The 16,249-nt window shown below is 39.3% G+C and overlaps 2 protein-coding genes across 2 annotated transcripts; one reads left to right on the plus strand and one right to left on the minus strand.

Annotated features, from left to right (window-relative positions):
- Nucleotides 1-872: 872 nt before the first annotated feature.
- On the minus strand, nucleotides 873-12,364 carry dnajc7 (DnaJ (Hsp40) homolog, subfamily C, member 7). Its single transcript, XM_042504723.1, has 14 exons — nucleotides 12,266-12,364; nucleotides 10,498-10,586; nucleotides 10,237-10,361; nucleotides 8,464-8,577; nucleotides 7,305-7,379; nucleotides 7,094-7,212; nucleotides 5,277-5,430; nucleotides 4,865-5,029; nucleotides 4,296-4,387; nucleotides 4,043-4,116; nucleotides 3,798-3,944; nucleotides 3,529-3,681; nucleotides 2,362-2,424; nucleotides 873-2,263 (listed from the first exon to the last, which is right to left on the minus strand). The coding sequence occupies exons 1-14, from the start codon at nucleotides 12,337-12,339 to the stop codon at nucleotides 2,226-2,228; spliced, it is 1,482 nt and encodes a 493-aa protein (XP_042360657.1). The 5' UTR covers nucleotides 12,340-12,364; the 3' UTR covers nucleotides 873-2,225.
- nkiras2 (NFKB inhibitor interacting Ras-like 2) lies at nucleotides 12,365-15,230 on the plus strand. The gene is made up of 4 exons (XM_042504724.1): nucleotides 12,365-12,439; nucleotides 12,888-13,004; nucleotides 13,388-13,629; nucleotides 13,745-15,230. Exons 2-4 carry the CDS (start codon nucleotides 12,911-12,913, stop codon nucleotides 13,985-13,987), a joined length of 579 nt encoding a protein of 192 aa, XP_042360658.1. The 5' UTR covers nucleotides 12,365-12,439; nucleotides 12,888-12,910; the 3' UTR covers nucleotides 13,988-15,230.
- The last annotated feature ends 1,019 nt before the right edge of the window (nucleotides 15,231-16,249 follow it).

A 16,249-nucleotide genomic window follows, 5' to 3' on the forward strand; every position in this document is an offset into this window, starting at 1 on the left:
AGCCTGTTTCCACTGCAGGAACTCGGGGGTAGTTTTACGGGGTCTCACCCATTGGTGCGTGTCTCCAATGTAAGAACCATCCCTGTGGGACAATTTTTGAGAACTTCTACAGGGGCGAAACAAGACCTTGCCTTGGGGTAGGTACTTCAGTGCAGCCCAAAAAAAAACTGCTGAGTGGGTTGTGGGGCTGACAAAATGCTGACTGGGTATAACTCAACATGTAAGAGGACGTCAACAAAACAAACCCCAGCTGAAGAAGAGAAAGAAGATGAAGACAAAAAAGAAGACAGGTAGCAGCAAGTATGGAGAAAAAAGAGCGAGAAGTGGACTCGCCAACAACGAAACTGTAGTAGAATGATTTTGTCAAGTCCAATGGGTTGTGTGGGGGACCTACACCACAATGCAGACACAAAGACTGGGAAGACCGACTACAAGGCCGCTTCTGTATATGTTCCCGCCTCCTAGGTTTTACCTCGAGTTCCCACAATGAAAACACATCTATAAATGGGGGACCTGAAGCTGTTTGAGAACAGAACTGAAAGGTGAAGCAGTGAAAATCTTCTCAATATAGCATACACTTAAAATGACATTTTTTTTTAGGTGGCTAAAATACATTCTGTTGCTGACCCCGATCCTCAGCTGTACATCGCACAGCTTCTGTGTCGGTCTCCAGCCTGCTCCTCCAAACTGGGGACGTGCTGACTGACATGTACTGTATGTAATACACTGACAATACTGACAATGGATCCCTTAAATGCAGCATAAAAATGCTTCCAGTATGACCACATACTTGTTGATAACAATCACATTACAAATACTATTACTACTTATATAATACTAAATACAGTATTATGCCATGAAGAAGACAATCATTTAAGGGGAAACCCAGAGGAGGCCAACTTTATTGACATGGCTGGTACTGTTCAAGGATAAAGAGAGGATGGTTTCACCATAAGGTCAAAAACAATAAGAGAACAGATGAGGACGCTTTTCTTATCTTCATCTTGTGCACCAAGAGAACACACTCATCAGGAAGTAACTAAACATTACCAGGTTTCCATCATCACCCGGGTCCCGACTTTCTTAGACAATAGCAAACACACAGCACATCATATTTGTTGTATTTTATGCTTATCTGTTGCATTGAGTAAAATTAAACAGCTTGCATTACAGTCAAGGAACACACAAGGCGTAATCTATTTCTGCACAATATTTCATGCAGATCAAACAAAACAATTAACTTCCTGAATTAGTGTCAAAGGGATGCTCATAATCGGTGTTGCCTTCGGACTTTTACATAACAGAAAAGTGTCCTTATCTTACACCGATGGCTCTATCAGACAGCAAATTTACAATAAATATACATATCAAAATTAAAAAATGGAAAAAAAACTATCATCACACATCAACACTTTACATTCCAGTAAAATGTACAATGCAGAAATCTGTGAATGGCAACATCAAACATAAAACTTGTGACAACAGGAGGGAGGGGGACTTTGCCGGCAACAAAGCCAGCACAGCTGTCTCCACTGCCATCTTTCTACTGTGCTTCAGCTCAACTGTAAGTGTACGTCTAGGCTCCAGCTGTGAATTTAAAAAAATGCTCAAGTGCTCCTATTGGCTTATGACAAGGAGAAAGTTTTCAGTGCGAATTCGTAGCAGCCAACTGTCTGTCTGACAGATTCTTCAAAGGGGGAGGTGCCGCTTGCTAAGTGATTTTCTTTCGAAATCATAAAGCAAGTTTTTAACTTTCATGCAGAATATTCCCCTCTCAGCAGTAAGTTGAGACGAGCCAGATAACAGCTTGCTCAATGCTCAGTTGCATCTCAAGAGTTTCCCCAGGATGTCACTTCCTGCATGAATCCCTAAAAGCTCTAATACAATAGCTGCACAATCTCTGCAATCTCAAAAAATCCGGGAAATATTTGGACCAGTGTCGCTAGCCATTACTGACTTTAAAGTTCGTTTCATTCTGAAAGGAAGAAAACCAAATCCAAAACCAGTAACACTATCAACTCATTCCGTGCCGCCTTGGCGTCCTTGCTATACGGGCTTAAATTCATTTGTTGCATGTGGTCATTGGGTTGCATTCATTCAGTCAATGGTATAGACAGGAATCTGACCAGTAATCAGTCAGTCATTAAATATGGATGGTGGGTCGGGGGGTTGACGTTGTTGAAAAGTCCTGATGTAGTAACTGTTTAGGTAGACGAATCCTCCGTTTAACCAAACTGGAAGAAGAAATTTCCTGGTCCAGATGCTGAAATAAACAACAAACAAGTCAATAATTCCAGATGGCTGACAGTTGAAAAGTGTCCTTTCTCAAAGCTTTCTGTAAACATGCAGTAAATAAATTACCTTCGAAACTAAAACCCCCTGGGCCTCCAAAGAAAGCCTTGAAAATGTTGTTGGCATCAAAATCTGGTGGAGACAAAATGTGTGTAAGAATCAACATCAACAGAGAACTTACCAGCTAGATTCTCAAAATGAAAACTGCAGCTGTGTATATTAACAATGGTTCACTAGCTCACACAGTACTTTAGGCCGAGTCCTCATTCATACAGGTATTTTGGAAAATGGATGTTTTTCCTCTATTGTGGCCTCTCATCCACACGTAAACAGTCATTAAGGCCCAGACGAATCAAACCATCATCAGAGAACTATCAGTGTGGAAGGCCGCCTGTTGCATTGCCACACGCTGTTTATGTCTCTGTCAAAAAGTTGTACATGAACACACCGCAAAGCAAACGGCCAACTTGCACACATGTTCTACAAGAGAGAAAATACCCCTACATATCGGCAGACAGTGGTCGTCTGTTTACGTCATTTAAAAAGGAAGACCAGAGGACTGTCATGATGCTAGTTAGCCAGGTACCACATTTTAAAAAAAAGACTCCAATGTTGAAAGAACGAAGCATATATACCGTGCGCCAGTGAACAACAACCCAAACCATCAGGAAATGTTTCTGTTAAATGGTTCAGTGGCTGACAAGAGCCAACAAGGGCCAACTGTGCGGTACACACCACGGCAACAAAGGCGAAGATGCTCACTGATGGCCCAGCACTTTACATTTAATTTAGTTGCTAAAGAGCTTCACAGAGGAATGCAGCAGTATGTTTGCATCCAGCGTCTGCAGTTTGAAGTCCACTAGACACAGCATACTTTGATTAGATGGTTGAATAGGGACAATTCTGGGTTTGGGATTGCTGTCTATGAGAAGTGAATCTTGTGCATGTCCAGAGCATCACTCGCAACTTTCATCCTTATAGCAAAGAGGAGTCTACAGTAATGAGATCTCCAGTGGGTGTTTTATAACATTAATGTGTACAGTTCACCACCTTTGCAACGAGGGGAGACAGCAGAAGACATTTGGAGCTGATTTAATGTCTAGTGTGGATGGATATATTTTGTAAAAAGGACACATGGACAGAATTCTTTTACAGAGGGGAAAATATTAGTTTTCAAAATTATCTGCATACATGTAGACAAGGCAGTTCACCCTTGAGGCTTGCCCAGGTACTAACCTCCCATGTTCATGCCGTCATCCTCCAGGTCCTGACCGCTGTCATAGCGAGACTTCTTTTTTGGGTCTGAGAGCACGCTGAAAGCCTCGCCCACCTCCTTAAACTTCTTCTCCTCTTCCTTCTGCAACTCAGGACTCGCTCCACTGTGACGGTCTGATGGGAAGGGGGAAAAAATGTCATTGGGCCAAGGGACAAGCGTATACAGTGTTGTGCAGAATCACGCAATGATTGATTATTGTTACAGAGATGTTTTCAGTTCAGCTAAGCACCTGGATGATGTAAAAGCGCCCGCTTGCGGTAAGCTTTCTTGATCTCATCTTCTGTGGCGTTTTTATCCACTCCAAGCACTTTGTAATAATCTTTCCGCTTACTTTTCTTCAACTCCAGCTGGGCATTTTTCAGAAGGTGCTTGTGTTCTAGATCACAAACAAAGGACAGGACATTTTAACAAACGATGAAGCAGAACAAGGAGGAGACATCTCTGCTGAAAGCTTTCAGGGAGTCTGACTCTCACCTTTTGTCTTCTCTGTCTGGTAAACCTTCTCATAGTCTCGCACTGCCTCTTCATACTGCTCTGTGTCCATGTAGCTGCAACACAGTATGCATGAGTCTGTAACTGTTTCTCTACCCGGCGTGAACAACAAAATGTAGGTGAAGTTAACAAGACTGTCTTCTGCTTGTCCACGTCTAAAAAAAAAATAAAAAACACCCCAAACCAACTGAACTCCCTGTCTACTACAAACCAAGTTAGAAAACTGAGGACATACCACTGTGCTCTCCGCAAATAGGCCTTGATGTAGGTCTCATCCAGTTTAATGGCCTTCGTGCAGTCTTCAATGGCCTGTTCTAGTTTCTTCAGCTTTCACAGAAAAATAAAAAAGTGTGACCATGCAAGGCGGAGACAGAGAGAGACAAGTAGCGGCCTAGTTCTATTGATGCGACAGAAGAAAAGTACAAAAAGGCAAAGATACCAAAACTTATTATGCTGCCAGAGGGACAGAATGAGAACTTTGCAAAGTCTGAGCATCTGCTAACCTATGAATGACTGAATGAGGCTGAATGGGGTATGATCTGTATGCCAATATTTCAATGTTCGCCCGAGTCACTCTTTCCTTTTCCTGTATTTTGTCTCCCTTGCAATATTTGCAACCCTTATTTAATAATGTATTAATACAAGTATTCCAGCTAGCTTGTATACTCATGGAGCAATACATTAGCCTTAAGTGGCACTGAGCAATGAGCCACCAAGGATGCTCAGATAAATTTTACAGTTGAACACTCAAACTTGTCAGATGTTAAAGCAACCAGTGCCATCGCTCCTGTGCACGTTCCTCACCTTAGATCCAACAGTGGCCCTATTACAGTACAGCTTGGCATTGGTCTTGATGTTGTTGGGGTCTATTAATAATGCCTCAGAGTAGAGCTCATAGGCTGCCTCAAAGTTTCCCTCCTTGAACGCCTTGTTCCCTTCCTCCTTCTTGGCTTTTAGTGCTTTGGCATTCTGGGAAGACAAAACAAAGAACAAGCTTAAAAGCTACTCTGGGTTACAATAACAGCCATGTCAATCAGACTTAAAACGAATGATAGAAAATGACACAGTTTTATTTTCTTAGGCCAACTTCCTGAGTTAACAGCCACTTTAAGAGGAAAAGCCTTCCAATCTGATATAAATGTAATGTTCGGATTTATAGGAATTCGCAAAAAAAGTTGATTCGATTTAGAAAACTCTCATCTGCTGAATGACTCACTCTGCATGCGAGCCGAGCCTTGTCGTGGTCAGGAGCCATGCGCAGCGCCTGTACAAAGAACTGGACAGCCTTGTCAATGCAGTCCTCGTAGTACAGACAAAGACCCCGCACGTACAGAGCATCTGCATTGGTCGAGTCCATTCGCAAAATATCACTGAATGGGAAAAAATTAATAATGTTAATTTTAAAAGACAGCATGCATATAAAAAAGTAACAAGTGAGACATCACATATACAACAGCATTTTTTGTCGTCTTTTATCATTTAGTTCACATCTAAAAACTGCAGTTAACTCGGGATTATATGCTTCCCTTCAGTGATGACACAGTCCACGAGTATGCAGGGGCGTCGCAACTAGGAGACTCACAATTTTGATTCTAAATCAAAAATTAAATGAGCTTTCAGCAGCGGCCTTCAAAATCAAAAGCAAAATTGGCCACTCAAAAAAGACACAGTGTAGCTTAACAGTGGCCATGCTGTCTTGAATCGTGCAGCTGCAGGCCACTGTCAAAAAATAAAAGAAAATACAGATCTGCAAAATCCTCCTGCTTCCCTGAAGTCTTGTGCTTGGCAGTGTTTTGTCTTTCCCGTGAGAAATGTAAAAAAGGACGCATCATTAACAGACAAACCACAGTTTGTAAACGATGCTATATGCTGGTACCATCAGCCACTTTATGCAACATTAATTATATATTTACAGGCATCACAAATGATTAGATTTGCCTGGTAAAATACCCAGGATCTGATGGCTTTTTGCAGGTGAGGAAACTCAAGCTTGCTGTAAAGTTCCCCTCTGACATCTAGTGGCTCTACTTTGTGTTATTGCATTTAACACTTTGTTCCCAATTATCTGGTAAAATGAGTTTTTATTTTAACATTTTATATAAATTATTTACATTTGACTTTATGACCTCAGTGTGGCAAATTCCTCCCAAAATATGACTGCTATATAACACTTGATACCATACTGCCTATCTTTTTTTCCAAGAACAGTCTGATGCAATGATGTATGTCGCAGTTGTCAGGCATTAAAACCAACATCGTATAACAATTGGGACCCCCCTAGTAGCAACTGAAAGTAAACCTGCTAACACACGAATCACGATGGAAGCATAGCACCAGCCAACGACATTTTGTTAAATTACTTATATTTAATTTAGCCGAGAAGGCCTCATTGAAATACAAGAACTCTTATTCCAGGAAGTCCTTGTCAAGAGACATTTCAGCTTTAAATGATCAGAATGACTCCAACCTCTCTGACAAAAAGCAAGCTCCACACAGCTCCTGAAGGCACTCCTCTGAGAATCTTCATTTTCAAGGCAAGTTATCATGATGGGATGGTCACTTTAGGGATGTGCCATTTCTACAGTGTTATAATTTCCAAGTTGAGAACAAGCTTAAACTTCTTCCACGATTTTTAAAAAAATATATAATACTTCAGAACCATATAAACACAAAATTATGCATTTGGTTTTTAAAACTACCAAGTGTTAAAGCCCACAGATTTCAGTAATCTGACATACTTGTATTTACTTAAGATGAGTCGGCTCAAGAAATTAATCAGACACACATTTATTAACATTATTCTGGTGCTATAAAAGTGTTGTACTTTTTTGATCTGTACATTTTACAGGACTTCTTTCAAGTCATATATCATAGTTATATGAGTCACATATTGTAAGTATTTTACTAGTAGGTTATAATAAGAGCTGCAAGGGGTTGATATGACACATGTCTTATTTTGCATTCACCTGGCGCTCATTGTGACAAATTTCAATCAAGTGAATTACCAGGTAATTTTTGAGTATGCAGTGTTACCTGGCGACAGACTGAGCCTCAGGGTAGCGCCCCAGCAGGGCTAAACACTCTGCCTTCAGTATCTTGAACCTATGACAGGCTGTGGCAGACTCCAAGGCACGGTCCATGCAGAAAACAACCTAGAGACAACCAGAGCACACTTGCAGTCTGTTACTGGTGACATACCACAAGTGACAAAAATAAGTAAGATTGTAACTGCAGTGTATCTTACCATCCTGAAGTCTCTCTTCTCAAATCCGATCTCTGCCATTCTCTCATATTCAAGGATGGATTCTGCATTCTTCAGCTGACAAAGGAATTTGCGGTATTCAGCAGCAATGTTTAAGACCTGTAGTGGACTAATTGTTTTGCAGCAACACTGGCATCTCTCCAGTGCAATGCTTAGTGCTTGTAAAACCAGGTCAATGCAAGCAGCAGTACATCTGTTAATAACCTACAACTGTCCTCCTGGCTTTCTCAGTGTGAAGTAAAGGAATACTTCACCCACAAAATGACCATTTCTTTATCAGTCACTCACCCAATGTTACCCTGAATTTGTGAATATTTTTTTTTTCTTCACGTGCCACTATGGTGAACGAAAAATCCAAAATCCGAGAGAATTCTCAATGGACCTGAACAAAACATCAGTTTACAAACTCTCAGACATCTCCTGTGGAAGTCTCATTCATCCAGGTGTGTGCTCAGTATTCCCAAAACACGTGCATTTTAGCTAAAATGTTGCAGTTTTAAACCCTTCCACAGGAGTTGCGCTTCTTCTTGGGTGATGTGAGGGTCTAAGGGCAGAGGGATGTCGTACACTGTAAAGCCCTCTGAGGCAAACCATATTTTGTGATAGTGGGCTCGACAAATAAAATTGACTTGACTTGACTTCTTGGCAAGCATTCCATGAGTTCAAACACACATGATTACCTATATACGCGTCACGTCCGTGTTTTAGAAAGTAATGATTTAGCAAAATGGCATGTGTTTGGGACTGAGCATACGACTGAGTAGTGAAACTTGGATTATAATTCATGAGTTGTGTGAGAGTATGTCAACTGATTTTTAAAAAAAAATGTTGTTAAACACGGCTCCCTTTTCACTCAGTTCACCAAGAATTTGTTGTTTTGGGACTTTTCACTAACCATAGACACCTGAGAAAAACAAAATGTACTAACTATTTCAATGTAGCACGGGGTGTGTAATTAATATACAAATGATCATTTTGTGGGGAAAGTATTCCTTTAACAGTCTCTCTAGTTGAGCTTATTTTAACCACTCGCTGTCCGACCTTTTCCACTTGATTTCCACTTGTTTGGCAAAGCTTATCTGATAGCAGATAATCTTGTCTAAGTTGTCAGATCACGCTCTATCAAACTGGGGGAACTCACCTCCTGTTGGGCCTGGCTGTTGTCAGGCTCCAGCTCCAGAACCCTCTGGAAACAGCGGCTGGCAGCCATAGCATTGCCAAGAGACAGGTGGCACTTGCCCTCTCGCAGATGGCCCTGTGGGTAAAAGATTAACAGTTAACAAACTGAAGTGAAAACATCACTCAGTTACCTGGTTAAAATCAGTTGGGCACTGTGTATCAAATACTAAACCGTGATTAGCTCCATCTTAATTCTTTGTTTTGTGGCACACCTATTAATCCCTCTAGTAAAATCATGATGCTCACAGCCCACTGGACAGCTACAGGTATGTCCTACAGCTTATGTATAGCACTACAAACTTAACTGTATACAAGCATGAAACTGGTCGTTCCTACAAGCTCAATAGCTGTATAGCCAAGGTCCCACGTTTCTATGGCCTATCTAAAACCACATTCCAAGTTAGTTTTACTCTATTATAAAGCATATTTTACTCATGTTATTTACATATTGAATAGCTTAATGAAAACATATGCCCCTTTTTCTAGGCATTATCTACAGCATTCTGGAAAATGTAAGAAATCAATTAGCAAAGCATTAGTAGAAGAGTTAGGCTGAGGGAAAGTTTAGACAGCACAACAAAAATAACACTCAGGACAAATTACATATTACAGCCTGAGAAATCTTAAAAGGTAGAATTCACCCCCAAACCAAAAATACACATTTTTCCCATGTTTCCTCTTTCCTGTATGCTATTAGTCTTGCAGTGGTATACTTTGAAATCTATAAATTTGAAATATTCTGTGGCATAGAAAATGATAGTTATCATACTGTGTCCATTTGTTTATCTATGGTATTGAGAAAGAAGCTACTGGACAAAGAATTTCACCTTCGCAAGCTTATTGTCTTTCTTCCTTGATTGCTTGTCAAACATTTTGCACATTTTAGTTCCATTAACAAAAACCAAAGAAACCTACTGTTTTTGTTCCTTTAAAGGTCATTGTGACTGATAAAGGAACAAAAAATAAATACATATATATATATACTGTGACGCCATGATATATTCTGAGACAATTCATGTTCCATGAAAATCTCATATCATAACAATGCAAAGTTTTATTTATCAGTCTAGATTGTTTTGATGTGAGTTGCAGAGTGTTAGAGATATTGGCCATAGAGAGGTCTGCCTTCTTGACAATTTATTGGAACTAGATGACTCTCAGCTTGTTGTGTTCAAAGCAACAGAAAATATTTATAATAATATATAACAATGTCCCTTTCCAGAAATCACGACACAGTTACTCATGACAAATCCACAGATCTTGTTGTAAGCAATTTTAAGTAGGAACTATTTTCTAGTGTCAATCTCTGCTGTGCTGTAATATTAACTTGCTCAGCCATGCTAGTTCAGCTAGCAGTAGATGCACATTTCAATCTGTGCAGTGATACAGATGTAGTGATGTAGTACAGTAGGAAGAATCTAGAGTAATGATTATGATTTCTGGAGAGAGACATTGCGGTTGAGTTTTTCAAATGTAATTTTTAGTGCTTTGAGCGCCACTAGCCAAGTGCAATCTAGCTTCATTATACTGAGGAGAGGGCAGACTCTACAGCTGACATCTCCAACACTCAACAACTCACACAAAAACAAACTAAATTGACTAACAATGCTACATGTAAGAGGGAAAATACATATTTTTGATTTGGGGGCTGAACTGTCCCTTTCACAATCTAAGACATTACAAGAGTGACTTTCCCCACTAATAGATTGCCATTGTTTGTTTTCCCACAACCTACCTTCATGAAGTCGTTATCTAGTCGCACTGCTTGCTGGGAATCCTCTAAAGCCTCTCTGTATCGGCATAACATCATTAGCGTGGCTGCTCGGTTTCCATAGTAACTTGCATTCTTCGGACACATGTCTGTATAACAAATAGGTTATTGACATGTTATCAAGGACGGACAGAATTCAAACTTTTATTTCTAATCCAAACAGGAAGTCAACATAATGCCATCGACTGACAGGAGGACTGACTCACATAACTAAGGGATAATTACCTATGGCCTTGGTGTAATAATTGAATGCTTCTGCGTAATCCTTCTTGATATAAAAGGCATTGCCTTGCTCTTTGAAGCCCTCTGCTTCCCTGTTGGCACAAAGACAGATAAAATGGCAAATTTAGCAGACTCAGATGAGTGTGTCTGAACAGAGTGAGATAAACAGGCGGTGGTGTAATGTAACAAAGTAGCAATACTTTATTACAACACTTTAGTTTTTTGGGGGGAGTATCTGTAACCTACTTGAGTTTTTATATTTATGTCAACTCTCACTGTTGCTCCACTACATTTCCTGTATACTTTTACTCCAGTACATTATCCCCTAAGAATCTGCATTACTTACTACAATATCGGGAAGGACGGGATGAACAGATGACTGGAGGAATGGGGGTAAAGGAAAAACATTGTTTCTCTTCAAGTGTATTAAAGATTGTATTTTTAAGGTTGTGTACAGTTTAAGAAAAAATACACTTCATAATTACAGAATTGGGGATGCACAATAATATCGGCACATCATCGATATTGTTAGATATTGGCTTTAAAATGAAATATCGGAATTGGCCAACATGCTGATTTCTGCTGATATCACAAACCAAGGTATAAATAAATTCTAATTGATTTGTGAACACGTACAAACATCAATCCGAAGTACTTGGAATATTTTTCTTACTTTGCACAATGGATGACTATTACATGTACAGAAAAGCATTGTTTTTTTATGTCTCCTTTTTCCATCATAAAATGTATGTATGTATGTGAGTATGCATCATATGATGTTAATTCCACTACAGAAAAGACTGGATGATCAACAAAATTAGGTGGGCAAAATGGGTTGTTTTTATTTCTGCCTATCAGATATTGGTAAAAAAAAAAAAAAAATCCAATATGGTGCATCCCTCATCAGAAATCTGACCACTTCCTTTTCTATAAGCAACACATACTCGGACTATTATTTTCTGCATAAATTACATTTAACATAATAAAATTACGTTTTATACTTAAGTACAGTAAACATCAGCTACCTTAAGACCTGTACTCAAGTATGGCTTTCAGGTGATTCATCCAGCACTGTACACAGGTGTATGGGAGTGGTGGTAAACTGGTTGGGTTTGTACAGATTAACTTCTTGTGTTCAAATTAATTTCAGCAGTAAAACCACAAAGTGTGAACATCATATTCACTGTCCTGTGTACAGAGAGCATGCCCAGGAATGTGACTGTCAGTGTGCATGAGGGAGCTTGCCGGCCCGAGTCAGCTAAACATAGAAACTTAGAAAGCACCAAACCAGCAGGTCACAAGTGTCCCCTCCAATCAAACACGTAGCTATTTTGTGAAGCTGACGGGCAGCAGAGCCAGGAATATATGACACCATGCTGTGGGCCACTGCCGTTACTTTTTTTGGAAGTCTTTCATGTTTTACCACGACCACACAGTCACTGAATGGTGGCATTGACTACTTAGCTAGATAGTATCATACTGGGAATGCGGTAACAATGTGAAAGCAGTACTCTTGACAGCTTGATAATAATCACAGTCCCTTTACTGTAACCCAGAAATCCATCTGGGGAGCTAGCTAAGAGGAGGACAACCAAGCTAAAAGCTATCTGGGGCAGAATTTAGCTTAACAGCGGTGGCGCGCTAGTTAGCTTTCATAGTGCGAACTGCGAAGAAAATTAACACCGAAAAGACTTTAAATTATATGTGTCAGTAAACTACTTCGTTATATATGCATTTCTACCGCTGACAATATATCTTTCGTTTGTTTTACCTTTCTAATTCTTCGTCACTGAGCAGTTCGATGTCGGGGTCCATGTTCACAGCATCACAGTTCTCCGTCGCCATTTTGCCGTCAATTGGGAGGGGCGTGGCCACATACTGCAGTCGTTACGTACACTGTAAACAGGAAGTAGTCCGATAGGGAAGAGGAGCAGTTTGCTTACAAGTAAGAACTATTTTCTCATGTAACACACATCTACAAACAGGTAGCCAACATCAGCATATACATTTTTTGAAGACACGAGTTTTAGTCTTTTTCAGATAACATTAGCTACTTGATTTGTGACGTCGCGGCTCTGGATCTCACCGAAAGCTAATGCTAAGCGATTTCTTAATGTCATAGACTGGAGGAAGGTTAGCATACTCAGCTAGCTAACGTTACTAAAACGTATCAGCGTGACTTATTTTTATATGTCTGCGATATTTATTCGCGCTAAGTTATTCATTGTCTTGTTAACAGTATTGTTAGTATTTGTTTATTAGAAAACACATTTTAGTAACGTATTTATCTAAAATGCATGCAATGTACAGTATGTACCGTTACTGGCAGCATAACGCCAAATGATGAAATATTTGACTCAAAAGTGTTTTTGTGCATTTTCTCTGAAAAACAGATTTTCTGACCTAAGAGTGAGTCATGGGCAAAAGCTGTAAGGTAGTTGTGTGTGGTCAGGCTGCAGTTGGCAAAACTGCTGTACTGGAACAACTTCTTTATGCCAATCATGTTGCAGGTATGCCCTCTGCCGAATAATACTGTTTTCTTATTTCCATGTACTTCATACAATGCTGCTGAACTGTCTTTTATATTTACTGTCAAGAGTGTGTCACAGGCTGGCTATTCTCTGTTTAATTTACTGGCATTACACATTTAAAATATTTAGTTTCGTAGTCATTTATTCCTTCTTATAGACAGTACATTGGAATAGCAATTGAATCAGCAAAATATATTATTGTCATTAGCTTACAGTATTTGTAAACTACAGTACATGTTCAATGTGCAAAATAAAAAGGAAATATAAAGTCCAGCAGTTACAGTGAATTAATCACAAGCAAATGTCTCATCACTTATGTAATGTAATACACTTTATATGTCTCTTTTTTTGTCCACTGTTAGGTTCAGAGCCAATGGAGACCCTGGAGGATATCTACATCGGCTCGATAGAAACCGACCGTGGCACACGAGAGCAGGTGCGCTTCTATGACACCCGCGGGCTCCGGGATGGGATGGAGTTTCCTCGACATTACTATACTTTTGCAGATGGTTTCGTACTCGTCTACAGCATTGACAGTAAAGAGTCCTTCAAGCGGATGGAGGCCCTCAAGAAGGACATCGACCGTCACAGAGACAAGAAAGAGGTGAGGACTGCCATAGTTGTTATTGCTATTATTGTAGCTGATGCAGTGTAGTACAGGGATGTGGACAGTGCTAAAGATTAAGCTGATGTGGGGCTAACCTAATCCTGATCCGCAGGTGACCATTGTCGTGCTGGGTAACAAGCTGGACAGGCAGGATGAAAGGAGAGTCGACTCTAACATGGCCCAGAACTGGGCGAAGAACGAGAAAGTGCGTCTGTGGGAGGTGTCGGTGGTGGACCGTCGCACACTGATCGAACCCTTTGTGTACCTGGCCAGCAAAATGACGCAGCCACAGAGCAAGTCCACTTTCCCTCTCAGTCGCAATAAGAACAGGGGCAGTGGTTCTACAGACAGCTGAATGATCAGACACTGTTGTCATGTTCACAAGAGAGGAAAAAGGGAACTTAGTTTTGCTAAAAACTATTTTGATATTATGAAGGATTGAGGTAAGAGTTCATTTGGAGAATGTGGTGAACCATGACAAGAAAAGGCAGAATGATTGTATATGAATATTTATATATACAGTGAGTACTGTTGATGATGGTATAGCCTCCATGATTGATTTTCTGGTTAAATACTTCAATTGTAAATGAGTGAAATGTTGATCTTTTACCAGCAATTGAAGAATGCAAAGTGGTTTTTTTTTTGTCATTCCTATTTTATTGCTTTGGATTTTGGTTGTTCATCCACATTCTGTATTATTACCGCTGCTGACATCAGCAATCATGTTTGGACTTAAACAATGTAGTTCTTTAACTATTGACAATCAACAATTTGATCTCAGTTTATACTTAAATTGTCCTGTGATTATCACATGGTGCTCACTGTACATATAAATTAGGACCAGGCACACAAATACAATGGCTACTATTTTATTTACATGTATACTACATGTACACACAGGCTGAATCAGAGATTGCAGCACCCATGTTACCCAATTATTGCATCACACAAATGCTGAATTTCACGTTCTGTAAAAGATTTGATAGGTGAAGGTATTTTATTGATACATTATTGATGATGTACAGTAACTGTTTGTTGATCTGGAGATTTGTTACACTATATTTGTTCTTTGCTGAGATGAGCTGTTTGATGTTATACAGTGAATAATGGACATTCCTTACCACATAATGCCTTCTGTACAGGCTTTAGAAATGTATATATGAGATAAATGATGTTGAGGAGAAAGGCGGTTTCTGCAGGCTCAGGTGCTACTTTTTTTCTGGTTGTGATACATAAAGACATGAAACACTACAGTAACATGGTGTGGCATGAACAACATCATGTAATCAGTTATAGTCACTGTGGAATCTGAAGCTGGTATGTTTTTATGAAGCTGTAAAATAAAACTCTGAAGTATTCATTAGCTGACCATCAAACTGTCTCTTCAGGGTGCATCATGAGTCAAAATATGAGCAGCTTTGAATGTTTGATTAACACGGGGAAAATTGTTTATATTGTCTCTGTTCATGTGTTTGTGTCTCAGCCTTCCACACTATGTAACATACATGCATACATGCTCGTATGTATTAATATCCATAAAATGTGTTCACTTGATATTTGTTTGCATGTTTTGTAAACAAATTAAATGTTTTTTTTGTGCCTAAACAGAATTTGTGTGAAGTGCCTATTTTTATTTCAGCTTTTTTCTTTTTTAATTAATTTGGTCGTATTGAGAATAGCACTGTTCTCTGTCCTCCAGTGGTCACACTGCAAAACTACAAAGGATTAAGCCAAACTCATACTTAAAAGCATTACTCTCAGTAAAACTCTTAAAATAAAATAATTAAAGCAGTAACAGCTGTGTTTTTAATATTCTGACCACTACCAAGAAGCATTTATGTAAATATAGGCAGACCAAACATTCACAGAGGCACTATATGACATAGCTGTCTATATTGTAATACATTACATAGTATCTGACAAATAAATTGATATTACTAATACAGATTAAACGTTTGTAGTAAAATGCCCACAAATAAATGTGATACCTCTAAAGAATAATATTAATCACTATAAATGTCACTATGTGGTAGGCTTGACACCCAGGGATGCTGCTCACTGAAACAGTCATTGCATTTGTACAGAGAAGCAGAAGCAGAAATAATTGTCATATTTCGTGCAATAAACTGTCTTCAGCATATTCCTGATGATTTTTGATACCAACAAAATATGGATTGTATAAAAGTGAAATATTAATGTAAAACAATCTCAGGAGAAATGATCCTCTGTCGTGCTAGCAGTTCACTGATTACTGGAAATACATGGGTTCTAATTTTCTAATTATCCTTTTTAACTCCCGCACTGCCACCAAAAACATCACTGCAGTGAAAAACTGAACCAGTTTGTGTTCAGATATCTATGATAAATCTATCTGTGCACTGCAGTTCTACATATTTTATGATTCACAATCTCAGGAAAACTGGTTGAAAATTGTACATTTATTGGAACATTAATTAGTTTAACATTATATATCCATCAATAAAAGTCAGATTTTGTAATTGTTGAATTGGCATTACATTTTTGAGGCCGTAGTAAGAATAATGTTTGTCAGACAAGGTCAGAGATGTCATGACAGAGGAAATGATCTGCTAGTTCCACGTGGGCATGTTGACTGGAG

The sequence above is a fragment of the Plectropomus leopardus genome, chromosome 17 (genome assembly GCF_008729295.1).
Source record: "Plectropomus leopardus isolate mb chromosome 17, YSFRI_Pleo_2.0, whole genome shotgun sequence".
Taxonomy (NCBI): Eukaryota; Metazoa; Chordata; class Actinopteri; order Perciformes; family Serranidae; genus Plectropomus; species Plectropomus leopardus.

What these genes read in the sequence shown, in the direction of transcription:
- dnajc7 (XM_042504723.1), bottom strand. Translation starts at nt 12,339, where the DNA reads ATGGCGACGGAGAACTGTGATGCTGTGAACATGGACCCCGACATCGAA. An exon ending in ACAGCCAGGCCCAACAGGAG is followed by an intron (nt 7,380 to 8,463) that starts GTGAGTTCCCCC and finishes TTCCTTTGTCAG; the next exon opens with CTGAAGAATGCAGAATCCAT. An exon ending in TATTTGCGGAGAGCACAGTG is followed by an intron (nt 4,117 to 4,295) that starts GTATGTCCTCAG and finishes ACTGTGTTGCAG; the next exon opens with CTACATGGACACAGAGCAGT.
- nkiras2 (XM_042504724.1), top strand. Translation starts at nt 12,911, where the DNA reads ATGGGCAAAAGCTGTAAGGTAGTTGTGTGTGGTCAGGCTGCAGTTGGC. An exon ending in TTATGCCAATCATGTTGCAG is followed by an intron (nt 13,005 to 13,387) that starts GTATGCCCTCTG and finishes GTCCACTGTTAG; the next exon opens with GTTCAGAGCCAATGGAGACC. An exon ending in GTCACAGAGACAAGAAAGAG is followed by an intron (nt 13,630 to 13,744) that starts GTGAGGACTGCC and finishes CCTGATCCGCAG; the next exon opens with GTGACCATTGTCGTGCTGGG.